Source organism: Panthera pardus, unplaced genomic scaffold, assembly GCF_024362965.1.
Source record: "Panthera pardus isolate Hobbes unplaced genomic scaffold, ASM2436296v1 HiC_scaffold_24, whole genome shotgun sequence".
NCBI lineage: Eukaryota > Metazoa > Chordata > Mammalia > Carnivora > Felidae > Panthera > Panthera pardus.
In genome coordinates this window covers 100,519,073-100,545,483 of record NW_026526810.1, presented here as the reverse complement: position 1 = coordinate 100,545,483, position 26,411 = coordinate 100,519,073, and the positions used below count along the sequence as shown (strand labels likewise).

At 42.4% G+C, this 26,411-nt stretch overlaps 1 protein-coding gene and 1 long non-coding RNA gene across 2 annotated transcripts in view; one reads left to right on the top strand and one right to left on the bottom strand.

Moving 5' to 3' along the window:
- The window catches only part of SYT16 (synaptotagmin 16), a 247,830-nt gene extending 227,945 nt beyond the window's left edge, over positions 1-19,885 (bottom strand). The window contains exon 1 of the mRNA XM_019451604.2: positions 19,692-19,885. Within this exon, the coding sequence (XP_019307149.1) occupies positions 19,692-19,704 (13 nt within the window). The 5' untranslated portion in view covers positions 19,705-19,885. The remainder of the gene's footprint in view (positions 1-19,691) is intronic.
- The window catches only part of LOC109268359 (uncharacterized), a 30,618-nt gene continuing 24,091 nt past the window's right edge, over positions 19,885-26,411 (top strand). Inside the window, exon 1 of the long non-coding RNA XR_008417219.1 lies at positions 19,885-20,319. This is a non-coding gene — a long non-coding RNA (uncharacterized LOC109268359). The remainder of the gene's footprint in view (positions 20,320-26,411) is intronic.

Below are 26,411 nucleotides of genomic sequence, written 5' to 3'. Positions count from 1 at the left end.
CAGACGTCTGGGAAAATACAGTTCTCAAGCCTAACCACAAGGTGGCAGAGTGACCCTGTACACCAGAAGTATGCTGTCAAAGTCCATGTATACCAGTTTGGAAACCTAGGATGTTGGAGAATCAGGGAGATAGTTAATATAAGATAGTTTGAAAGCCTGATCCTAGAGAACCTTCCTGAAAAGATATTTATCTTCATATTATGATTATTTCCATTCTTTAAGTTTATTTATTTATTTTGAGAGAGAGAGCATGAGCAGCAGAGGGGCAGAAACAGAAGGAGAGAATACCAAACAGGCTCAGCACTGTCAGTGCAGAACCCGATGCTGGGCTCAAACTCATGAACTGTGAGATCATGACCTGAGCCGAAATCAAGAATCAGTCACAGAGCTGACTGAACCACCCAGGCACCCCTAATATTCCCATTTCATAGAGGCAGACCCTCCATGAGCCTTACAATGAGGCCTGAGTATCTTTCAGATGTAGGGCCCCCTGGCTCAGGATCAGCCTGCCATGTTCAATGGAGGATCAACACCTGTAAAGAGGTCTGGCCTTGCTTGCTAGCAAAAAGTTACAACTGAACAGGGTCTAATCGGAAACCCCCTGAATCCCAAGGCTCTGACAGAGCCTCTGAAAAGGAAAAGAGGCAAAACAAGCTCAATGTCAAACATTTCATCAAACGCAGGATCAATGGCCTCAGTATTGGGCATGACTGAGGGGAACCTTTCAACTGCACATGACCCCATGCCTTCAAACCTCTTCCCTCCCTCGTGTCAGCATGGGTGAGTGCACCTCCTGCAAGGGGAGACTGGAAAATCAACAGACAAGAAAATTGCCATGAATTCATGAGATAAAATAAACACTTAATTGGATATTGATTTGACAGTACAAAAAAAAAAGTATTCAAATAAATTTAGAAAACCCTAATGAAAGAAATAAGGACAGACATAAATAAACAAGGATATATGTTACCTGTGACTGAGTGGCTAAAAATAATCTTATTTCCCTGGCACCCTCACATAATTCTGAAAGCTTTCTTATACTCTGTAGTAAAATCCCTTTTTTCTCAAAGTAGGTGAGAAGATTCTATTGCCTGAAATAAAAACCCTGGTTACTACAGAAGACAAGGAAACAAATGGGATTTCTTACTCTATTGCAAAAAATGAAGAAAGAAAGAAAGAAAGAAAGAAAGAAAGAAAGAAAGAAAGAAAGAAAGAGAAAGAAAGAAAGAAAAACAACCAACAGGAGGAAGAGGAAAAAATGAGAGGGTGCAGAAGGAAAGGCGAAAGGGTTTTAACATGGGCATATCTAACATTCCATTTTAAGCTTGTGTGTGCTCCTGGGATACAGACTTCTTCATTGCCCCAAACAACCACCAACCTGCAGTTTTTACACATCCAAATGTCTTTCAAGTGAATGGATTATACGTGTCTGCATTAATTATGAAAAATGGATTCAGTTCCTCATCTGGGTCAGTGCAATAAAGACACAAGAGCCTGCCATCAGCTGTCAAACCGCACTACCAAGAGATACTGAGAAGCAGGAATGAAAAGCTGGAAGAAACTGTGATGAGTCAAGGCTCAGGAATTCAATTTCTTTGACCTGAATGAAGAAGGATGTGGGAGTCAAGAACTGGAGCTGGCCTCTGAGTTACATAAGAAGTGGCTTCTAGCCCAGTGGTTCTCAAACTTGGCCTGTGTCAGAACCACCTGTAAGTGATTAAGGCAGATTGCTGAGCTCCACACGCTCCCCAGTCAAAAGGTCTGGAGGGAAACCTGACCACACATTTCTAGCAAGTTCCAGGGGATGCTAATGCTCTGGTCCAGTGACCAGAGTTTGCAAAACAGTGTTTTAGACCCCCAAAAGTAGATCTCACTAACCTGGGGAGGATGATAAATTGGGAGACATAGAATGCATGTCTGTGAGTCAGGCTGGGAAAATTTTTGTCAGATTATCTACAGCTTGAAATTTATTTTTGTAGAGAAGTTTTGCTAGATTTTGTCATCAATGCACTGCCAGTGCACAAGTTGGTACAATCTTTTTGGAGGAAAGTTTGGCAACATCAAATTATCAAATGAGCACATACTTTGATTCAGCAGTTCCACACCTGGGAGTAAATAATGAGACAGTATTAAATGATAAATTCAGTTATATTCATGGCACTATTTTTCTAATTACAGTAAAACCTTGGATTGACAGTACCTTGTTCTGTGAGTGTTCTGCAAGATGAGCAAACATTCCTAATAAATTTTCACTTGATAAACGAGGGATGCCTTGCGATACGAGTGGTACATGACACCAAATGTCACATGATCACAACTGAACCAATAGTTCTCTCTCTCTCTGTTTCTCTCTCACTGTAGGATTGTGGGTGTTTGTCTCCCATGCTCAGATGCTCGATCTCAGGCTGCAGTGTTTGGCAAATATCACTGATTTTTCAGAACGTTGGAAGGTGCCCACAACTGGCACTAGTGTATTTTTTTGTCACTTCAAACACCTATGGACAGTCCTTTGCTTTTCCACCCAAGAGTAAGCTTAGGAATGCTTTGCTTCATTCTAGGTCAGGCTGCCTGCAGATACAGACCCTTTCCTCTGCTGTCTTATTGCCAGTTACATTAAATACAGTATATGACACAGTTTATTAATACTGTAGTCAATATCCGTACGAGCATACACAATGGCCCCCATGCAGAAAAAGACTCCATTGAGCCAACAGATAGCAATGATTCCATTAGTGATATTGAAAGTCATCCTACACAATAACCCTCCTCTTTCTTGTCTCCTTCACACCAGCCACAAAGGTTTTCAAAGGTAAGTGCACGTTAACTTGTTTATTTTTCTTTATAATTTGTATTTTGTTATTTTATATTATATTACAGTATTGTAATCATTTTTATATGAAAGTTTTGGGGTTGTGGAACAAATCATCTGAGTTTCCATCATTTTTTACAGGGAAATTCACTTTGCTATACAAGTGCTTTGGATTATGAGCATGTTTCCGGAATGAATTATGCTCACAAACCAAGGTTTTACTGTATTAAAAACCACTAATGTCCACTAAAAGGTGATTGTTGGGGCACCTGGTTAAGCTCAGTCGGTTAAGCATCTGACTTTAGCTCAGGTCATGATCTCACAGTTCATGAATTCAAGCCCCGCATCAGGCTCTGTGCTGACAACTCAGAGCCTGAAGCCTGTTTCAGATTGTGTCTCCCTCTCTCTCTGCCCCTCCCCCATTCATAATCTGTCTGTCTCTCAAAAATAAATAAAACATTAAAAAAAAGGTGATTGTTAAATTATAAAATAATCATCTTTCGTGAGACAACATTCACTATGTACTATAAAGTGAAAAGCTGGGTCTGTGTTGTATTTATTACTGTACTTAGTCCTATTCAAAGTGCCAGTCCATTAACTGATTTTTAACACCAGTGCAGATATAAATCACACTTCCTCCTTCACTAAAAATCATTTCTGATAGCAAATAACGTAACAACTTCTCTTAATCTCAATATCTTCATATGCTAAATGGAGATAAAAATCAGGATTTATTAAAGGTAGGTTTCTTTAAGGCCTTCAAGAAACAAAAACAAATGCTTTGAAAATAGAAAGACATCACCAAACACATGCCCAGTTTTACAGATTCGCTAGGATATATGCTATCATATTAATACAGCAAATATCATACAGCAAATACTGCTTTTTCAAATAATAGGTAATTGCAATATAGCAATGTGTTTAATAAACCATTTCAAAGGAAAAAAGCGAGCACCAAAGAGTATTTATATGCCGATACAACTGGATGTATGGATGAGTGATCTACCTCAAATGTGAATTCAGGACTCTGGCCGTAGTATACAGAACTGATATGGATGTGCCCTTCTGACTACAAGCACACAGAATTCCAGAAAAAAATATAACTGAAAAACTAAAGGTAATTACACAGGTGAGTTCCAAAATGCAAATGTTCCACAGATTCCAAAAACCAAAGAAAATCAAAGCCAGAGCCTCAGCAATGCACTTGGCTTTAATCTCAGATTTAGGGGCAGTGAGTCTATACAAGGAAGAACTGGTATTGAAGCTCCATCCACACCTCCCTGGCCAGAGTGAAGTCCAACACATTAAGGAACTCTTGCAAGGGAAAAATAAGACTGTACAAAGCCTGCTTACTAGCCGAAAGAAAGAGCAAAGATTTTTGATTAGTGCCCTAGACCTTGAGTTTTAAAAAACCAAATCACCCATGAGAACTAGAAATCCTAAGCTTACACAAAGCAGAGGGTGTAAGTTTTCTTCTACATTCACAGCTTAAGAACCTCAGATGAATAGTTAATATAAAAAGTGATGCAAGACCACTAAAATCCCTAGGGGTTTAGTAAACGTGACATGAAAATCTCTATCCTCAGAGACTCTTTTACAGCTCAGGGTTTATGGAAAACTCTCACTAAAGATGAGTTAGCAAAATTAATATCAAAGACCACATAAAGAAATAAATCACCATCAGGGTTAATCAGCAGACACCAAAATGGACATTTCAAGAAGTGGAAACTATAGATGAATATAATAGACTAGAAGATAATAATGTTTTAAGATAACTTAGATAACATATTGCAGGAATAAGATACTATGGGAAAAGAGAATTTTTTCAAGTAACCAAATGTTCATGAAAATTACCATCACTGGAATGAAAAACCCTCAATAGGTTAAATAGCAGAGTAGACATGGCTGAAGTGGAGAATAAATCTGAAGGAATTATAAAAGAGGGAGAGAGAGAGAGAAAGAATATGAGTATGACTGGATGGGTAGTTGACAGGCATGAAACACATAAAGCTTCAATGTGTATCAGTCCAACAAGGTTTAAGAAAGAAAGAAGGGAGGGATTGAGGAAGAACTTAATACTCAAAGATAATAACAAAGAACTTTCCAGAATTAGAGACATGAGCATTAAGATTAAAATGTCTTGAACAAAATAAAAATAAATTACCCAAAAATACTTTAAATTTAGGTATAAATCCAACAAAATATGTACAAGATCTATGTGAGAAAAACTAAAAAATTCTGATGAATTAACAAATGCAGACATACTCCACGTTCATGGATAAGAAGACTCAATAATGTCAAGATATCAGGTCTTCCCAACATGATCTGTAGATTCAGTACAATTTTAACAACAATCCCAGCAAGTTGGGGTGCCTGAGTGGCTCAGTCGGTTAAGAGTCTGACTTTGTCTCAGGTCATGATCTCTCAGTTTGTGAGTTCTAGTCCTGTGTCAGGCTCTGTGCTGACAGCTCAAAGTCTGGAGCCTGCTTCAGATTCTGTGTCTCCCTCTCTCTCTGCACCGCCCCCCACTCGCGCGCTCTCTCTCTCTCTCTCTCTGAAAAATAAACATTAAAATTTTTCTTTCAAAAAAGATCTGAGCAAGTTAAATAACTTAATGATGTTGATAAATGATTGTAAAGTTTATATGGAGAGGCCAAAGACCCAGATTAGCCAACACAATATTGAAGAAGAACAAAGTTGGAGACTTTAAGACTTACTGTAAAGCTACAGTAATCTAACAGTGTGGTATCAGTGAGAGAGGAGATAAAGACATCAATTGAACAGAATAAAGAGCCCAGAAATAGACACCCTTAAGTAGAGTCAATTGATCTTTCATGAAGGAGCAAAGGCAACACAATGGAGCAAAGACCGTCTCTTCAACAAACGGTGCTGTAACAACTAGACGTTCACATGCAAAAAAAAAAAAAAAAAGTGTAGACACAGACCTTATACCCTTCACAAAAATTAACTCAAAATGGATCACAGACCAAAACAGAAAATTCAAAACACTAAAACTCCTAGAAGATAGCATAGGAGAAAACTTACATGACCTTGGGCATGATGATTTCATTTTAGATACAATGGCAAAGACAGGATTTGTGATATAATTGATAATCTAGACTTCATTAAAATTAAAAATGTCTGCTCTGTGAAAAACAAGGTCAAGGGAATTGGAAGACAAGGAAAAGACTAGGAGAAAAAAATATTTGCAAGAAACACATTTATAAAGATAAAGGACTATTGTCCAAAGTATAAAAGAACTCTTAAAACTCAAAAACAAGAAAACAAACCCAATTTAAAAATATCCAGATAGCAAATAAGCATATGAAAAGATGCATATCTTTATAGCATAGCATATCTCATCAGGGAAATGTAAATTAAAACAATGAGATACCACTACACAGCTCTGAGAATGACCAAAATCTGGAATACTGACAATATCAAGGCAAAGATGTGGAGCAGGAGGAACTCTCATTCATTGCTCGTGGGGATGTAAAATGGTACGCCCACTCTGGAAGACAGTGTGGTGGTTTCTTACCGTACTAAACACACTCTTATCATACAATCCAGCAATTGCGCTTCTTGATATTTACTCATATAAGTTGAAAACTTATGTCCACACAAAAATGTGTATAGCAGCTTTATGCATAACTGCCAAAACTTGGAAGCAACCAAATTGTATTTACTAGTGAATGGATAAATCAACTGTGATACATCCAAATGATGGAATATTATTCAGCACTAAAAAGAAATAAGCTATCAAGTCATGAAAAGACACGCAGGAAACTTAAATGCATCTTTCTAAGTGAGTGAAGCCAATCTGAAAACACCACACACTGTATGATTCCAACTATATGACATTCTGGAAAAGCAAAATTGCAAAAACATCAGTGGTTTCTGGGGGCTGGGGATGAATAGGCAGAACACAGAGAATTTGAGGGGCAGTGAAAATGCTCTGTATGAAATAACGGTGGGTACATGTCATTATAAATTTGTCCAAACCCACAGAATGTGTAGCACCAAGAGTGAATTCTAATTTAAACTATGGACTTTGGATGATTATGATGTATCTTTGTTAAAAAAAAAAAAAAAAAGTACCATCCTGGTAGATTATGTTGATAATGGGGGAGACTATGTATATATGGGGGCAGAGAGTACACAGGAAATCCTTCTACCTCTCAATTTTGTTGTGAATCTAAAAAAAAGGCTTAAAAAATTGACATGTATTCATATAATGAAATTGAAACTGAAAAGAACTCTTAAAATCAAAGGGGAAAGATAATGTATCTAAAAGTAAATTATTTTTTATATTAATTTTTTAATGTTTATTTTTGAGAGAGAGAGCATGCACACAAGTGGGGGAGGGGCAGAGAGAGAGGGAGACACTGAATCTGAAGCAGGCTCCAGGGTCTGAGCTGTCAGCACAGAGCCTGATGTGGGGCTTAAACTCACAAACCATCAGATCATGACCTGAGCTGAGGCTGGATGCTTAACCACCTGAGCCACCCAGGCGCCCCTAAAAAAGTAAATTATAAATTACATTTCTCATCAATAATAGATGCCAACGAACTAAAACATAATATATTAAAATGTTGAGGAGACTTCCATTTGGGGGCAAGATGAAATGTAAAAAAAAAAAAAAAAAAAAAAAAAAAAAAAAAAAAAAAAAAAAAAAAAGCTGTAAGAAAAGTCCAGTCTCTGTAGATCAGGAGTTCTCAACCTTGGCATTATTGATATTTCAGACTAGACAATACCTTTTTGTTCATGGTGGTGGTAGGGGTGTTCTATGTACCGTAGCATATTTAGCAGTAACTCTGACCTCTACCCACTAGATACCAGTAAAAACTTCCCACTTGTGACAGCAAAAAAATGTCTTCAGATACTGTCAAAAGTCACCTGTAGGGCCAACCATCCCCAACTGAAATCTGTTCTCTCTAGCCAAAGGACTTGGAAGAAGATAGCCCTAAAGGACAGAACCTCTTTTGTTTTCTTTTCCTTTTCTTGAGAGAGAGGGGGAGAGCACAAGCAAGTGGGAGGAGGAGTAGAGGGAGGGAGAGAAGGAGGGAGGGAGGGGGAGAGGGAGGGAGGGAGGGAGGGGGAGAGGAAGAGAGGGAGGGGGAGAGAGAGAGAGAGAGGGAGGGAAGGAGGGAAAAGAGAGGGAGAGAGGGAGGGAAGGAGAGGAGAGGGAGGAAGGGGGGAGTGGGATGGAGGGGGAGGGAGAGGGAGAGAGAGAGAGAGAGGGAGGGAGGGGGAGATAGAGAGAGAGACAGGGAGGGAAGGAGAGAGGGAGAGAAAAAATATTAAGCAGGCTCCACAACGAGCATGGAGTCCAATCCTGGGCTTGACCCCATGACCCTGAGGATCATGACTTGAGCCAAAATCAAGAGTCGGACACTCAGATGACTAAGCCACCCACAGAACCTCCTTTAATATACTTAGTCTGCTCTAAGAAAACACCATGAAAGAGCCAGCTCCCTTTGCCTCCTCACCCAGCACTGTGGAGACCGAGGGGAGGAGCCCTGCTGCCCATCCCCACCCCACACTAACAAAGCACAGGCCGCACTCCTCCTCCTCCTCCCAGGGTGTGCTGCACACGGGGCTTGTGGAGCCTCGTTGACCATCCCTGCTCTGCACTAAGTAACCTCGGGAAAGAGGCAGCAGCGCTCCCTCCCTTCACTGGCACAGTGACCACAGAGGCCACAGACCATGAAAGAGAGCACTATCAACCACCACACTGTAGCAAGGGAAGGATAGCAAAGCGACAGCACCCTACCTCATCTCAGCCGGGGAAGGGGGGGCAAAGATTACAGAGAAGAGGGAACTAGACAGAGTAAACCCTGAAATCTGTGTAGGAAGTCCTGAGCACACCCCTGAATGCTCCATGCACAAAATCAGCCTTGACACAGGAAAGTTTGGACAACTGAACTACGACGGTGAGCAACAGAATACACAGACACAACATTCATTGGCCACAGGGTGAAGAGGTCACTGCTCCTCATGTACCCTCTGCCAATTCTGATGAGCAGTCAAGAAAAGGAAAATGAAAAGACAAATACAGTATTAGCATTATTGTGACAGTAGTTTTGACCTCACCGACCCTCTGAAGTCTCAGGGACCTCCCCCACCTTGGCTGCTAGGTCCACACTTTGAGAACTACTGAAGCAAAGAAGGGAATCCAAGAAAAAGAAAAGTCTCGCAGTAGAGAAACAGAATTTGGCAACCATGTGAGTGGTCACTCTATGCAAGGCACCATGTTTATTCAGTAGAGTGACAAAATTGAAGAAATATACCTAAAAGTAGATCTGTCCCTCAAAGAACATATAGACTAGCAAGAGGTAAAAAAAAAAAAAAAGGGGGGGGGGAATCTTAAGAGGTAGAGATAAAATGAGCAACGGATTCTGTTGAGAATCTATTGGACGGTTGCATCTATTGGAGAGTCTGTAAAGAGTCCAAAGACAAAACAGCCTGTGATTTGGGCCACAATGTGGGAGAAATCCCTTTTAAGAAAATAATTTCAGACTCCTCCCTTCTATTCATTTTATATAGGCTCATTTTATCAGATAAAAATGTAAATGTTTGTCTCCAGGATCCAACTCAATTTATTAAAAGTAGGATAGTCTTATTTTGATTACAAGTAATGGCCATGATTACATTTCTTTTATGATAGAATAGCTTTCAGGCAGTAAGTAGCAACCAAAAAGCAAGATGCTGAGAGTTTCAAGAAAGGGACATGCAACAAGAATCAACATTTGCCACTGAAAAAAACCTCTGCAGGGTCGTCCCATACTCTAAACTCAGAGTCAATTTTAAAGCAAGAATTTAGCTTGCAGTTTGTTGTTGCACACAGCAATATTATCAGCAGTCAGGATCCGTCCAGTGTCTGGGTATCTGCCCTCCTCTAAGTCAAAAACAGTAGTTGGAGATGGATAAAATCATTTACAAGAATGCAACACAGATAGACACTTAAACCTTAAATAACCTCCTACCCCCTTAGAATGCTTCCCACATTAACAAGGCACCTTAATAAAATCCATTTACCCCCATGACAAAACAGCTTCTCTTTGATAGTGTTCTCATCCTCCTTAGTTTTCTCACTCTGGGACCTTCACCGACTTTCAACCCTAATTTCATAGCTCTGTCCTTTACTTCCTTCGTTTGTTAACTTTTCCAAAAATGAGACATTTTGAGCGTTTCAATTTTTAAAATTCTAACAGTTTTCATAAAATTAATTCACACAGCATACAGTCTTCTGCTCCTCTCAGCAGCATCCCATTCAGACACAACCTCCTCAGTAACTCCGCTCCAAGACCAAATAGTACCCTTCCTCACTCTACCATCATTCCTCCAGCACAAAACCTCTCTGGTAGGAGGGAGGAAAACAATTTCTTTTCTGAGAGGGGCAATTATCTTTTCAGGTTTTACCACCCCAATTATCTAAAGCTTTAAAGAGGATGGGGCGCCTGGGTGGCTCAGTCAGTTAAGTGTCCAATTTCGGCTCAGGTCATGATCTCGCGGTCTGTGAGTTCGAGCCCCGCGTTGGGCTCCATGCTGGCAGCTCAGAGCCTGGAGCCTGCTTCGGATTCTGTGTCTCCCTCTCTCTGTGCCCCTCCCCTGCTCACACACGTATACACATAATGTATACTCAAAAATAAACATTAAAAAAATAATAAAATGAAAAGGGATGTGATACTCCAAGCAAAAAGCTAATTGAAGTAGATGCTAAAAGTTTCACAGGGAATATGGCAGATGGACTCTAAGATGGTCTCCAACTGTCCCCACCTCCTGGTACTCACACCCCTGAGTGCAGATAGAATCTGTAAGTTGCTTCTAACCAATAAAATATGTCAATGGTGATGAGATGTCACTTCCATGATTCTATCACTTAAGATTTTAATACCTGTCTTGCTAGAAGACTCCCTCCCTTGCCAGCTGTGATAAAGCAAGTGGACACACTAAGGAGGTTCGTGTATTAAAGACCTAAGAGTGGCCACCAGCTGATGAGAAATGGAGATCCTCAGTCCATGAGCCTGCAAGGGTCTGAGTCCTGCCAACACGTTATACGGGAATAGTATGCCGGTGTAAGGCTGGAAGTAGATCCTTCCCTAATCAAGCCTCAGGCTTTCAGATGAGAACCTAGCCCTGCCTGACACCTTAATTGCAGCCTTGCAGACTCCCAACTCCCAGAAGCCCCACCCAGACTCCTGACTTAAAAGAGCTGTGAGATGGATGTATTGTTTTAAGGCACTAAGTTTGTGGTAACTTGTTAAACAGCAATAGATAACAAATAAAGGGGGAGCACAATGAAAAACAATATATAACTATAATTGTATTGTAATTGTCATCACTAAAATCTAACAATGGATTTTATGCTAATAGACCAGTCAAGGAGGACATTACAATGTGCCTCTAAAAAGTCTGAGGATACGATGGTAGAGTCTGAGAGGTGAAGGACTATCCTCTGGTTTCTGACAATGGAGAAGCAGGGGAAGGCTGTTAAAGGCAACCTAGATGCAGAGGCCTCTACAAACCTAAGGCTGACAGAGCCAGTGTGGTTCAGCCAAAGTTCAAAGGAAAATGAAAGGGAAGGAAAAAAAAAAAAAAAACAGATTGGCTCATAGGGAGAGTTAGAGCATGGGCTGCAATGCAAGAGAAACAGGGAATATCAAGATGGACAGTGGGCGGGTCCCCCAGAGTAGGAGTATGAGACAGAGAAAGGCTACTCTTAGAACCTGGATGTCCAAGATCAGGAGCAGCAGAGACATCAGGCGGATGAGGTCATTATGGACCTTATTAGATTACACCCTTTTAAAGCTCGATAATGGGAAAACCGAAATTTCCTCAGGCTTATCGACATCATTGGACAGGTTTATATAAGACTTCAGAGCCAGCAGGTATCGAACCCTGGGGAGACACCCTGAAACAGCATCCACTCAGTATGACACCCACTATCAGCAATGCCCAAGTGAGGGGCAAAACTACAAAGCCCAAAGGGGTCACCAGAGGCAAGTCAGCAGAGAGGACCCCAGAGCCCTCTTGGATCTCCCATACAAGAGATAGCTGTTGTGGCACCTGTGAGAGCCCATCACTGAACTCTCCTGAGGTTATGAAAAAGTGTATGTGTGCACATGTACCACATGCCCACATGCTCACAAAAATGCTGCAAGCACACTTGTGCAAAATGATAAGACTTGGGAAAGAAAACACCATGGTTTAATACTTTATTTTAAATCTGAGCTCTCTACCTTTGGGTGATTTCTCCTAGACTCTCTTCTGTAGAGCCTTACATTTCTAAAGGTAATTTAGTTTTCATTTTGTATTTGTCACAAAGAAAAATGGAATCAGTGACCAGGGACTCCATTTCTAAAGGACAGATTATTCCTGTAACATGAGGCACATGCTATGGGAATCTTGTAGAGGATAAGGAGACATTTAATGCCTACTATGTTCACCATCTCATTTAATTTTTGCAACTTCTCAAAGTGGAGTAAGACAAAGCTCTGGGAAGTTAAGCAGTTTACCTGAGGTTACCCAGGCAGTGAGTGTTAGGTCCAGAGGTCAGAACTTGGGCTCTTCTAAGCCTGTACCTTCTTCCACCACCACACCGAGTTCATCAACGTTTTCAGTTATCTATTGAGCTAAGTCAATTGAAAATCTAATTTTGAGTGGTTAATAGATTATAATTAAAATAGTACATAGGGCACCTGGGTGGCTCAGTCGGTTAAGCGTCCGACTTCAGCTCAGGTCATGATCTCATGGCTAGTGACTTCGAGCCCCACGTCGGGCTCTGTGCTAACAGCTCAGAGCCTGAAGCCTGCCTCGGATTCTGTCTCCCTCTCTCTCTCTACCCCTCCCCCGCTCATGCTCTGTCTCTCTCTGTCTCAAAAATAAATAAACATTACAAAAGTTAAAAAAAAAAATAAAGTGAAATAGTACATAAATATATTAGTACGTAAGCCAGGGTAATTTTCACATAGGGTGGATAAAATCATTTTATGTCACTTAACCTTCATTTCACTGTAAATCAAAGTATAAAATGTGGCCTATTGCATTCCTAAAATTAGAACTCTCAGGAATACTATACTCTTATTTTCTAAGAAAATCTATTATAAATGGTATGTATGCATAAACTTAAACTGCCTAAAATCCGATGTGCATAATCTGTAACTGGGAGTATAATATCTGTGTCTAAGAATTTTATTTGCAATATATACTTTAGATATCTCCTTAGTTTATTAGAAAGAGCTGTCAGTGAGTTTTACCATCATTTTAATATATACATAATCACTGTTAAATGGCATAATGGGCATCTTTTTATAAACCCATAAGAGTTAAATAATAGTTTATAACTAAATAACATCCTAGTGACCTAAAAGAACAAATGTCATCCAAATCTACCATATGCAGGAAGAGGCTTATTCCTCCCAAGAGATCTAGCCCATTTCTATGCAAAACATTAGAGACTCAGTTCAGCAAGAAAAGGCTTCTCTGGGCTTACCAAATCAAAGTTGCCATACTGAACTTAAAACATATGGAATTCTCCTCATTCAGTATGACGTTAGCCATTCTGACTTTCAGAATGTTTCAATAGGGTAACATCAAATAGGTAAATCAGTCTAGAATAGGGTCTTCATGCCTATCTTCATGTTTTCCTCAAGTTTAATTCTTGGTTTAAAAACAGGAGGATGAGGAGGGGGGCCTGGGTGCTCAGTCAGTTAAGTGTCCAACTTCAGCTCAGGTCATGATCTCGCAGTTCATGGGTTGGAGCCCCGTGTTGGGCTCTGTGCTGACAGCTTGAAGCCTGGAGCCTGCTTCAGATTCTGTCTCTCTCTCTCTCTCTCTGTCCCTCCAGTGCTCTCTCTCTCTCTCAAAAATAAATACACATTTTAAAAAATTAAGAAACAAAAACAAAATCAGGAGGAGGAGTTTGGAAAACACAACAAGAACAACCAGCTTCTCAGATCCTTTTTTCTACACCATTTATAATTACCAGGTTTAGTAAGCTTTTCAAACTTAAAACAAGTGTACAACCCATATATGTCAAACTGATACATTTCTCAGAACTCTGGCTACTATTCTGTAACAATGACAATATCCAAATGTTATCCTTTCTTACTGCAGAATTGTTACTTTTCCTAAGTGCACTAGCAGCGTGGGCGTTATGGGAGGGGAGAAGTGTACACAGAGACACACTGAGGCATCAGTGGTTAAAGTGACATGATTTCTTGAGTTTTAAGTTTTTGTTTATTTGAGAGAGAGAGCACGTGCAAGCCGGAGAGGGGCAGAGAGAGAGGGAGAGAGAGAATCTCAACATAGTGCTTGATCCCATGAAACTTGAGATCATGTCCTGAGCCAAAATGAAGAGTAGTCTCTCAACCAACTAAGCCACCCAGGTACCCCTTGAATTTGCTTTTAAAATACCTCCTCCCAAGAAAGTACTGGGGAGAGAGATGCAACAAATTGCCAAAAAAATAATGAGTGCATGCAGGTTTATTACACCATTCTCTCTTCTTTTTCATGTATATAAATTTTCTATAATAAACAGTCTTGTTAAGGTTATGATCTAAAACCAAAATTAGGAGTTCATAATTCAGTCTTTCAACACGATTTTTTTCAAAAAGTAAACTCAATGGTACTAGACCATACTGCCTAGAACTAGCATTGTCATTTGTAAGTTGTCGGGGTTTTTTCTCTCTTTTTTTAACAGAAGATTTGCAAGAATAGTACAAAGCACTCCTAGATTTCCCAAATGTTAAAAATTTGTCATGTGCCCTTTACCTTTTTTGTATAACACACATATACATAAAAACGCACACACATGTACATATTTTTCTCCTAAACCTTTTGAGATTTGGTTGCAGACATTATGTCCCCTTACCAGTAAATACTTTAGTTTCCCCTAAGAATGAGCTCATTCCGTTCCAAACTACAATAAAAATAGCATATGTAAGGAAGTTAACTTTGCTATAAGACTATTATTCAATATACAAACTGTATTAAAATTTCACCAATTATCACAATATCGTCCTTTGTAACATTTTTTCCTAGTTTAGGATCTGATCCAAGATCATCCATAGCATTTGTCTCTTTCGTCTCCTTCAATCTGGAATAGTGTCTCAGCATTTTTCATGCTACAGACTTTTGTGAAATGTCTCTGGATTTGGGTTTGTCTGATATTTCCTCTTGCTTAGAACCAGATTATACATTTTTGGCACAAGTACTCTCAGTGCTTCATACCAGGAAGCACAGGATATCAGTTTGCCCCATTACCAGTGATACTAACTTTGATTATTTGGATAGGGTGGTGAACCCCCAGGTTTCTCTACTATAAAATTACCATCTTCCTCTTTGCAATTAATAAGTCCCCTGTGGGGAAATTCTCCAAGAATGTAAATATTCTGGTCTTCGAGTTTTCACACAATAGTTTGGCATCCATGGATGATTCTTGCAGGAATCAATTGTTACTGTGATGGTTGCAAAGGAGTAATTTTCCAACTTTTAGTTGGTCTATATTTTTTAATTGCCATTATTTGTAAGTTTTTAAAAATAATCCTTAGAATTGGAAATCATTTTACTCAAGAACAAATCCATTTTCACTCAAAGTCAAGCAATTTTCTTTTAAATCCTAAATATGCTAAATCCTGAACAGCTCAAGTAACTGTCTCCAGAAGCTCCAGCCTTCACCTGCTAAGGCCCTGCATTTGATTTTTCCTCTCCCTGCTCTCTCTTCCTTCTATCCTGGGCACTGGCACAGAGTGGAAATTGCTGCTGGGGTAGGTAGATGGGGAAAAAAACAAACTACAAGTTACTGACCAAAAGTAGAAGGGTGGGAATGGCCACTGGCCAAGGTCGCCATGGGTAGCAACAATCAGCTTGTGAATGGACCAACAAAAATGGCACAAGTTCAACCAGTAAACCAGGAGCAACCAGATGAGGACCAGATGTTTCCCTTATGAAGCCAAATGTTAAATGCCCATCAACAACAGCCACAAAGACCCATCCACTTGAGACTTGCCTGAGATTTCTGGGGTGTAATATAATTACATATTCCCAACAATGCCCCAACATGCCTAGCTGTTCCTCAGAAACTATTCTCATAAACAGATAGCAATGACTTCAATAATAAAGACTCATAAGGAGAAATATCAGTAATGAAACAAATGACATAAATGGAAAAAAAAGAAAAAAATACTTCACTGGGATTTGGAAACGCAAAATAATCTGGAGCACTTGTTAATGAGGCAATCGAGAAACATCATTCAAATACCTAAGTACCACCACTTTATATAGTAACTGGGCTGTTCATGCTAACAGCATTTTTTTCCTGCTAGTCTCTTCTCCTTTTTTCCTATTACAATTCTTCCCACTTTCTTCAATGTTTTAAAGATCATATAACCTGAATTATACAAATAAAAATATGAATAGCCCAGGGGAATTTAGTTTGAAGATCACAAGTTCCGTACCATTTCATGACAACTCACTGAACACAAAGCTGAGGTCCTCTGATTCTCCATTCCTCCTCGGGAATCGGCCCTTAGCATGTTGTCTGGACATAAGGATATTTTCGTTCTATTTGTTACATTCTTTTTTTTTTGTGAAGGTTATAAGTTGCCAGGCAAATATTTTTAAAGTATCTCTGTTTTTTATATCCATTTACATACCACATTCATAAAGAAGGTCCTTCTGGATTCCTTCCAGAAATTACTGGAGTAGAGCATTGAGATTTTGCCTGGCTTTAGAACCAATATTTCTCTCAAGGGGAAATTTCCTGGGGGGAGAAAAACGAGGAGAGCAATCAGCTATAGCCCTAAGGCAGCACTGTGCCCAGGTCTGATATCTTAATGAGGCCATGTCCTCACTGCCCAGTGACAGGAAGTGACTGTCACTCTATATGCAGACCTGCCTCTCACCTGCAGAGGTAGAGAGAAGGACAGGAAGCACAGGAGCCTCAACATCAACTGGAACTTGTTAGAAATGTCAACTTTCCAGCAGCAATCCAGAGTTACTATATTGGAAACAGGAGTGGAGCCCAGCAATCTGTTTTAACAAGGCTTCCAGGTCAATAAAATACACATTTAAGTCTGAAACTTACATAGAAAGAAAGAAGGAAAGAAAGAAAGAAAGAAAGAAAGAAAGGAAGGAAGGAAGGAAGGAAGGAAGGAAGGAAGGAAGGAAGGAAGGAAGGAAGGAAGAGAGGTGCCTGGGTGGATCAGTCGGTTAAGTGACCTACTCTTGATTTTGGCTCAGGTCATGATCTCACAGTTCATAGGATCAAGTCACATGTAGGACTCTGTGCTGACAGTGGAGAGCCTACTTGGGATTCTCTATCTCCCTCTCTTTCTGCCCCTTCCCCACTCACACACTCTCTCTCCCTCTCAAAATAAATAAATAAACATTTTAAAAATGTTAAAAGATAGATGATAGATAGGTACCAGAGGGTTTTTGTTTTTGTTTTTGTTCTTTAAGCTCTTAGGGTAATTCTAATACACAGACAGGCTGAGAACTCTGTCTGGGAGGAGCCCTGGACTCTAGTTTCAGGACCACTTTCACGCTAACTATAAGAGGACTATGGGACTTGAAGCTGTAAACGTAGTCAAGATGTAGGGAGAATTTTTCAAGACACTGGCTGAGAATACCTCCCTTCTCTTCGTTTCCACAGCAGAGACGTGCTGTAAGTCACTCACATCACTTCTGAATAAGAACAAAGACAAACTAATTATCCTCTACACCCTGGAAACTTTTCAGATTTCCAGCTCCATCCCAGTTGAGAATAAACAGATTTCAGACTGTGCCTAAAAATCAGCTCATGAGGTAATCTGGTTAAATATTATAATTTTTCCATAAACAAAATCAATGGAATAAAGTTTGATTCTTCAGGAGAGTTGAAAATACCATGTAAGGAAGTAGAAGAAACATTTATCTAAATAAATTGGGACAGAAGCAAGGCCAACTTTTTTCCAGAATACCAAATGTATCTTCTTTGCCCAAAATATAGGAAATGAATAATAGAACACTATCATACTGCTTTTGTGTGATGCACAAATGCCTATAGATACATCAAGCTCCTTTGTTTTTCTTAAGAAACACAAGAATAAGGCCAAATGTAATTATCTTTTTCTTTGTTGAGTCTTACTTTGTTAACAAAAGCCTAAATCCATAATTTCTTTCCCTAGACCAAAAAAAAGGAAAGAAAAAGTTATAAATGAGGAGAGAAAAGGGGAAGCTTGGCCCAGATTAGCTGATTTTATTATAAAAACATGACTAGATTTTTATTTAAAAAAAGGAGGAAATGATGTTGGTATCTCCACCCATATAAAATGATGGTAAAGAGGGCAGGCAACCACCCTTTACTGAGGACCAATTGTGTGCCCATCACTATGCAAAAGATATTTTAGCCTTTATCCTGACTTTAAAGATAAAGAAACGGAGAGGTGCCTGGGTGGCTCAGTCAGTCAAGTGTCCCAGTCTTGATTTTGGCTAAAGTCATGATCTCACAGTTTGTGAGATCAAGCCCCTCATAGGGCCCTGAGCTGACAGTGTGGAGCCAGCCTGGGATTCTCTCTCTCCCCCATTCCCCTCTCAAAATAAATAAATATTTAAAAAAAGAAACCGAGGATATTTGCATGGCCCCACTACTAGTAAATTTTCTAAGTTTAAAATACTGTTTGGCTACAAAAACCTACACACTCTGTACTATACCAAAGCTGTATTCTTGGCTGGGATAACAATTTGTTTAAAACAGAAACAGGGGCACCTAGGTGGCCTAGTCGATTAAGCTTAAGCCTGGACTCTTGGCTTGGGGCTCAGGTCATGATCTCCCGGCTAGTGGGATTGAGCCCCCATGTAGGGCCCTCTCTCTCATCTCTCTCTGCCACTCCCCCACTCACACTCACTCTCAAAAAAGATAAACTTAAAAAAAAAAGAAAAATAATAATTATTGCAGAAATGTGGACCTCCATCTTCCCATCTTTTTCCTATCTCACACCTCAAAAATGCCTGCCAAAGCTCCTCTCTAACCAATACACCATTCATTCATTCATTCATTCATCCATTGGTTGAAGGGTTCCCTAACATGCGCCGTGTGGTAAGGGCTTCGGAGACAGCACCTCCTACAAGGTAAGTATGGGGCAGGTGTGACTGATGGTTTCACTCTGACCTCCCTTTGAGACTCTATTAATATGCATCCAGTTTCCAATACAGCTTACTTAACCAGCTTTCATAGACGTGATTCTGTTTCCAAAAGCACTGAGCCAAGAAAGCAGTGGTGCCAAGATGCTCAAAGGAGGCCAGCTCAGCGCCTTCCAACACTTCCATTCAGTAGTTTTAACCTACGTCCACGCGCTAACCTCGCTTACCGTCGGTGGTGACCGGATGCGGTCTCTGGCCGTCCCTCAGCTGCCCGCTGGGAACATGGCCCAGGTGGGGGGCCACTGGGCAGCCGACCAGTCAAGCCACCCTGATCCCCAGAAGGCAAGCGCACAAATCCAACCCAAACTCCAGGCGAACCTTGAACTGACAGCGCCAAAAGCCCGCGGCGCCTCAGTGGCAGGGATCTCCACAGGCTGGGTCTGGGCCTGGGGGCACTGCCCCCAAAGGGCTCGATGACAGGCCCCGCGGCATCGCTGTGTCCCCTCCATATCAGAGCACGCCCTTCGGCCACATCCCTCCCTGGCGGGCTGCCAGAACCACCTGCGCCTCTCAAGTCCCGCAGGCGGCAGAGGCTGATGGGCAGAGGGGCAGGGGGTCGCCCGGGGCTGAGGTGGGGGGACCCGGGCCGCTGCTCCCGCGAGACTGGCACAAAGGCAGGCGTCGGAAAGAGGAGAACTTCCCACCCGTGGGCCCCGCGGCCTCCCACCCGGGGCCTCGGCGGCCCGAGCGCACTTACTGCCAGTCGCCATGGTCCGGCCAGGGGCTGCTGGGCGGCCGCCCGCGGCTGGGGTACCCTGAGCCGAGCCGACCGGGCGCGCGCTCCTCGCCAGGCCCCGCGCGCTCGGGAACCGCGCCGCGCACAGCCCCTCCCGCCGCGCGCCCCCGCCGCGCCGCCCCGCGCCCCCGCCCGCCGCCGCCGCCGGCCCCGCCGGCGCCCCGAGAGCCCATTCCCGCGGGTCAGAGGCGGCGGAGCTCGCCCCGGCGGCTGACCCACCCCTCCCCGACTCGCAGCATCTGTCCTCCCTCCCACCTCCTCACCTCTCCCCTCCCCCAAAGACAAGGAAGGCAGCAACCTGGAAACACGCTCTTGGCCACCCACGCCAGGGTCTCCTGGCCAGGCTGCCTCGCCAGGCCGCCTTTCCCGCTATATTCCCTGCTACGTTCTTGTTTTCATGTCACCTTCACAATTTCCACCTCATCTCTGTCCAAGCTTCCTGTCCGGGGCTTGGGACCCAAGAGTCAGTGCTCAACCCCAGCTGGAAAGAGCAAAGCATGAAGAGTTGGGAGTGGGGGGGGCAACGCTTAGCCAGGTGCCGGACATCAATCCTCCCGGACAGACGAGAGGACTGCTGGGAAACCTGCTGGTAGGTTCCGGGGGTCCTGTGCCCCTTATGTTACCGTCTGTTTTGTCTCCAGTGTGAAAATAGAGGCTGGCACATAGTAGGCTCTCAGTAACTATCTGTTGGGCGGGTGGATGGACGACTGTATGACTGGAGGCCTGCATGAGGAAATGAATGAATAAATAGCCAACTGATTGGATGCCGCCTGGATGAGCAACTGACTGACAGGTGACCACGGGCCAAACCGCAGCCCAGCCAGCTGACTAAGAGTGGACGCTTGGGAAAGTGGATCAGCCAGAATAAGTGAGGCAAGCCCTTTTGTGGCCTCAGGCCATTCATGCATGCTTTGGGAGGGCTCTGAGCTGAAGCTGTCTGTGAGAGTTGTATACATCTTCTTGAAGTTCACAAACCAATTTCTGATGGACTCCTGCTATGTCAGGGACAGTGGTACATGAGAGCCCCAGACCCTTTATGTAAAGAATCAAACAGCTCAAACATGTGTTCTGAAGCACGTGGCAGGCTTCTCATGGCTTCGTCCTTCTAAATATGATCTATTTGATGCATTTGGGGATCCACATTGAACCCAATCAGTAGGGATCCCTACAGGGATCATCCCAGCCCTGGGCTAGACGCTGAGAAGACAACAGAATACGTAAGACACCATCAGAAGCCTCTCTCATCTGGCTGGGAATAGCAGAGAACAACACAGTGGAGTCCTTTCTGATCAGTCTGCAGAACACAGATGAGAAAGGCAGTGATAATCTGATCAGGTTCTACATCCAGAGCTAGTACATCTGGAGTGGGATCCAGGGGCATAAGTTTTTGTTGTTGTTGTTTGTTTTTATGTTTTGTGTGTTTAGCACAGGCAGTTCTGAGGCATACTTCTAGTTAACAAGCATGGAGATCTGGCTCATTGGTCTTTCACAGCAACCCTTTGGGGTAGGCCCCAAAGCAAAACGTCTTGAAATGGGTCAGGTGAGGAAAAGAAAAAAAGACTTAAAGATGCCCCTGGAGTTTGGAATCTATTTGAAGCTCACAAATCAGGAGATTAAGCTGGTGTGAGGGGGAAGACCATGGATTGGGTTTGAACTCATTTGAAGGGTCAATAGAACATTCGTGAGGCTCTTTATTCATTAATTGTACCTATATTTCTAAGTCAGAAAGAGTTTGAAAAGTGAGAACTCTAAGTTCAATAAATGTTTTCTGAATGACTGACCTGTTAGATAGCAGGTGTATTAGCCTGGAGCCAGATGAGGGATGGGAAGGGGTTGAGGAGTAAGTGGATGTCAAACAAGTGGAGACCCCAGGTGTAGGTAATTCTCCCCCAAAGTTTAGCCATGCAGGAAATAATGGGTATGGAGTGCTTCAGGGGAGGGTGGGATTGAGGTAAGACTGGGTTTTGTTTTGTTTTTTCTTTTCTAAGGTAGAGGATTTTCAGCAGGATGGATTATTTCAGTCCACACGTTCAAGTATGTAAAAGAAAAAAAAAATGCTTGCTTTTCTAGAACTAAGTTGACTTTCTGGCTGCTGTCCCCATGCCACCTCTTGTTAGGGAGCTTGATTTTTTTAGTTGGTTCAGGGTAAACTCCATTGATTCAGGTTTTTCTCAGGCAGTTAAGTTTCTTCCCCCCACTTTTTCTGGGGGTTGCATCCACATGGGAGGAAAGAGCTGGACAGCATCGGGGATGTTAGGAGGTATCTGGCCCTCGGCACCATCTCCACACTGTAATGGGCATCTTCTGTCTGGACTGCCGAGCCCATCAGACCTCCCCAGCTGGGGACGGCCTCCAGGTGCCAGTTCCTGAGTGTACATTCACTGCTCTGTCTTCTCATCCACACCCAGACCCTCACCAAGGCTGACTCCTCCCCTTGAAATTTCCATTGCTATTGTGGGGAAGTCTGTTTTGCCCATGCCATTCTGGGGTGACGGGGAAATCTATGAAGGAGTCTTGGGCCTTTTTGAATGGGCCACACAACCTCGCCTTTCTTACCATCCCCTTGCTGTGGTGGTGAAGGAGAACTCTGCATGGTTTGTCAGCAAAGAAGACATTTAATATGATATGAGGCCAATGTCCCCGTAGATCCCCAACCTATCTGTAAGTTCTTTCATCCCCCTGGGTTCTCAGCAATGGAATTTTTCTCTTAGAAGCTGAGCAGAGGGAATGGTTGTAGGATGTTTGCAACTACACTAACTGCAGAGGGTGGATTAAGCCTAGAAACACCTTATCTCCTAGAACAAGGAATCCAAAGCATCTCAACAATGTCAGTGAAAACTCAGACTCCTTCCCTCTTCCTACCTTGCCATCCTCATCTGTCAGCAGCAGGTCCCCTCACGACAAGAATACAACCACAGTACAAAACCTCACGTTCTCACATGGCATTCCAGAAGTTGGGGGATGGGGCATTCCTTCTCATCTCTTTTAATCAGGGGAGACAATCTTTGTAAAAAGCCTTTAGAAGCCTCCTCCTTCCATTCTAGCTGCACTGGGAGGCTGGGAAAGTGAGTGTCTTATCTTTAGCTTCTATGACATGAGGTGGGTTCTGTCAGCAAAGGAGAATGGGTAGGGAAGTAAGGTTGGGCACCCCATCAGTGTCTGCTGTTGTCTTCTCACACCGCAGTAGGATCTCAGTTCCTTGCTCTCTTTTATGACACTTCCTCTCTCCAAGGCTGAGGAAATCCATCTCCTAAGGGGCTGAAAACTGTTAAAACATCCTTTATTCTTGCAAATCTGTGTGTCTTGTTCATGGACCTTAACCTCTGAAATTCAAAAGCCAAGATTCTGCCTTCTTTGGTTTTCTATACAACCTAAGATGCCCAACTCTAGTTAGACACAGGGAGACCCACATTGTAAGTGAAATTACATAACAGGAATGGAAAAAACCACACAAGTCAATAATAAGCCAGGATACTAGTACAGTGTCAAGGGGGATAAAGAAGGAGTGCTCAAGGAGGAAGGATCTAAAATATAGAGGCAGGACCTCTGTTTGAAAGAGTGCTGTCATTGCCAGTATAGGCGGAGACTTCTACCTTAGAAAGACACATTTGCAGTCTCAGAAACGTAGTTTGCAAAAAGAAAGTGATGACAAAGGGATCTGGGGTTGGAAGAGGGGGGCTGAGGGAGTTCAGGGGTGCTGTATGGTCCCCAAGTTCTCCATCACGTGAGGACGTGTGCTTTGTTACCAAGAAAGAACGAAGCAGGAGGGGGTGGAGGACTTTGAGTGGAAAGGTGGTAAGATGCTTCTGTTGGAAAGGTGAGAGGGAATCCAAGGGATGAGCAGAAGAGGCCTTCCAGCCGGTAGGGAGGGCCCTCCTGGAATTGGACCTCAGGAGCACAGGAGGGAAGGCGGCCACATGTAAGCTTTCTCCACCATGGCTGCACAAGGGCGGACAATGGAAGAGGACAGGACTTGAAGGCCATAAAAGGGGAGGAATTCTGGGTCACTGTGTCCCTGAAATAACCAGCCCCGGGGCTCAGAGGAGTTGGAGGGAAAAGAGGAGCTACAGAGGGAGTCAGGTGGGACTAGGAGAATATGGAGGAGCTCAGGACTGGGAGACACAGAGGAGGGCAGGTGAGAAGAAGCTCCGGTGGTCTGTGAAAACACCAGCACTTTGGACTGCACCTACATAAAGGGGGTCGGGACGGAGAAAGGACAGGACCCGGCAACTGCTTACAAAGGGTTTCAGCTCAGGTAATCTGTGATTATTGCTGGGCTCTTCTAACTTATTATTTGCCGTAACTGTGAGTCACATATCACCATCCACATTGCTTAAGTTCATTTCCAAAATAAGAAAGGATAAATACCTCTTACACACACTGAGTGGAAATGACCATATAGTCTCTCTGACCCTTGGCCTATGACCACATCCTGTTGACTTTATTAACTCTGGCTATAAACAAGACCTCAGAACAGAGAAAGGTGAGGGGCTGTAGCCACCATGCCGAGTGGGTCTGCGTCACTGTGGAGACTCTTTGGGGTTGAGATAGCTACTGCTTTGTTTCTTTGTTAGAGTGGGTGAAAACAGAAAAATTATTCTATGATTTGTGCGTGTAGCCTGTGAGCTAATGGGTATTTTATATGACAAGAGAGGAACTTTTTGTGTTCTGTAAAACTTGCCTTTGATTTTTATTCAGTGTCCGTATCTGTCCTAAGCCTCTGAACTCCCAATACTTCAGAACATTCGATATGACGTGCATTATGCTAATAAACAAATGAAGCCTTTTAAAAAGTAGCCATTGGGTAATAAATAGCATTGTCTTCTGATTCAACTCTTACAAGTCACACAGGAAATGGGCAGAAGTACAACAGGGCTAGTCAGGTGGAAGTCTGGTCTGGGAAGAGGGCAAGGCCTGGGTTCTGGCCTGTGGGTCAGTGATTAAAGTTCCAGCAAACACTGGAGAGACTCACTGGCTTAAAACCAAAAACCACAGCATTAGGGTGTATATCTCACAGCAGGCTGTCTCTTAGCTAATCCATACATGATGTCAGGTTAATATTTAAGGATCTGTAAAGTAGGAATTCAGAAGAGCTTAGGGGAAAATAACCAGTCTGAAAAAAAGTAAGAGACAGTCTGGAGACCAGATAGACAAATAGGTCAGAAGGTTTTGCTGTTCAAGACTCTGTGTGAACACAGCATTAATTTTTTTTTTAATACATTTTAACAGTCATTCAGGAAAAAAGTTCACAAGTGTCTAATCACTTCATTTCAGGAAGCAATACACAGTTATAGAATATTAAAGATCTCAAGCAACACATATTCACCCTGGTGTCCAGTGTGCTTGGATGAAGGTGAGGGCAGGGTCCAAGAAATGCATCCTAATGGGTGTTCTCTGTTTTTGCCAAAGGCAAGCCTAGGTCAGCTTTCACCAGCTCTGGGCCTCAGACCACCTGGTCCAGAATCCCATGGAGAACTTGTTAAAAATGCCAATTCTCAGACCCTAACCAGCACTCACTGGAGCAGAAGCTGTAGCAATGGGACCCTAGGAGCTGCAAATTAAATGAGCTCCCCTAGTGTTTCCAATACAGCCTAAAATTAGCAAACCTCTGACCCAAGGAACAGCAGCTAGTTACAGGGTGATACAGCTACCCGGAGACCTAGAATGCCAGACCTGGGAGTTTCTGCTCTGGTCTACTCCATCTAACAACAGAGAGTGAAAGTACTGGTAAGTTATAAATGCTGAGAATTTAGCCACTAGGAAACAAACTCAGTGTTAACAAACCTTTTTCAGTAAGTGGCTCTTACTCAGATCTAGCTAAAGACTTCCATTTATTTATTTTAAGTAGGCTCCACATCCAACGTGGGGCTCAAGCTCACCACCTGGAGACCAAGAGTTGCACGCTTGACTGACTGAGCCAGCCAGGTGCCCCAAGATACCCACTGAAAAATTAAAGTCCATTTATTTTAATTTTTTTTGTAATTTTTTTAATGTTTATTCATTTTTGAGAGAGAGAGACAGAGCATGAGCGGGGAAGGGGCAGAGAGAGAGGAATACACAGAATCCGAAGCAGGCTTCAGGCTCTGAGCTGTCAGCACAGAGCCCGACGTGGGGGTCAAACTCACGAACTATGAGATCGTGACCTAAGCCAAAATCAGGCACTCAACCGAGTGAGCCACCCAGGTGCCCATTAAAGTCCACTTTTTAATCCTTCATAAAGATAGAGAACTGGTCACAATTCTCAGTAATTAATTCCACATATAATAAGAAAAAGCTCCAAGAGTCATAGGGCCATACAGTTTCTTTCTTCTCTCCAGGCTAAGTAACTTTAATTCTTTGTCACTTTGTCAAAGTACTTACTTGTTTTTAGCTAGAAGAATAGGACATGATTTTTCAAAGCTGTGTTTTATTAGAGTAACTCTTGGACAAGGAGAGTTTTATGGCTGTCAGGAAATAAAACATCCACTTGACCTCTGAGTAGTTAATATTTTTCTATTTGACACAAGAGAATAGAGCTGGATGACTAAAAGGGGAAATGTAAGTAAGATTTAAAACACTGATTCACAATATTAACATATTTCAAGCTAGAATACAATTTATAGTTTTAAGAAATCATTTCTCCTATCATTCTCCTTAGTTCTATTTTCTAAACCCGTAAACACATTGAGCTTTTGATCCTGA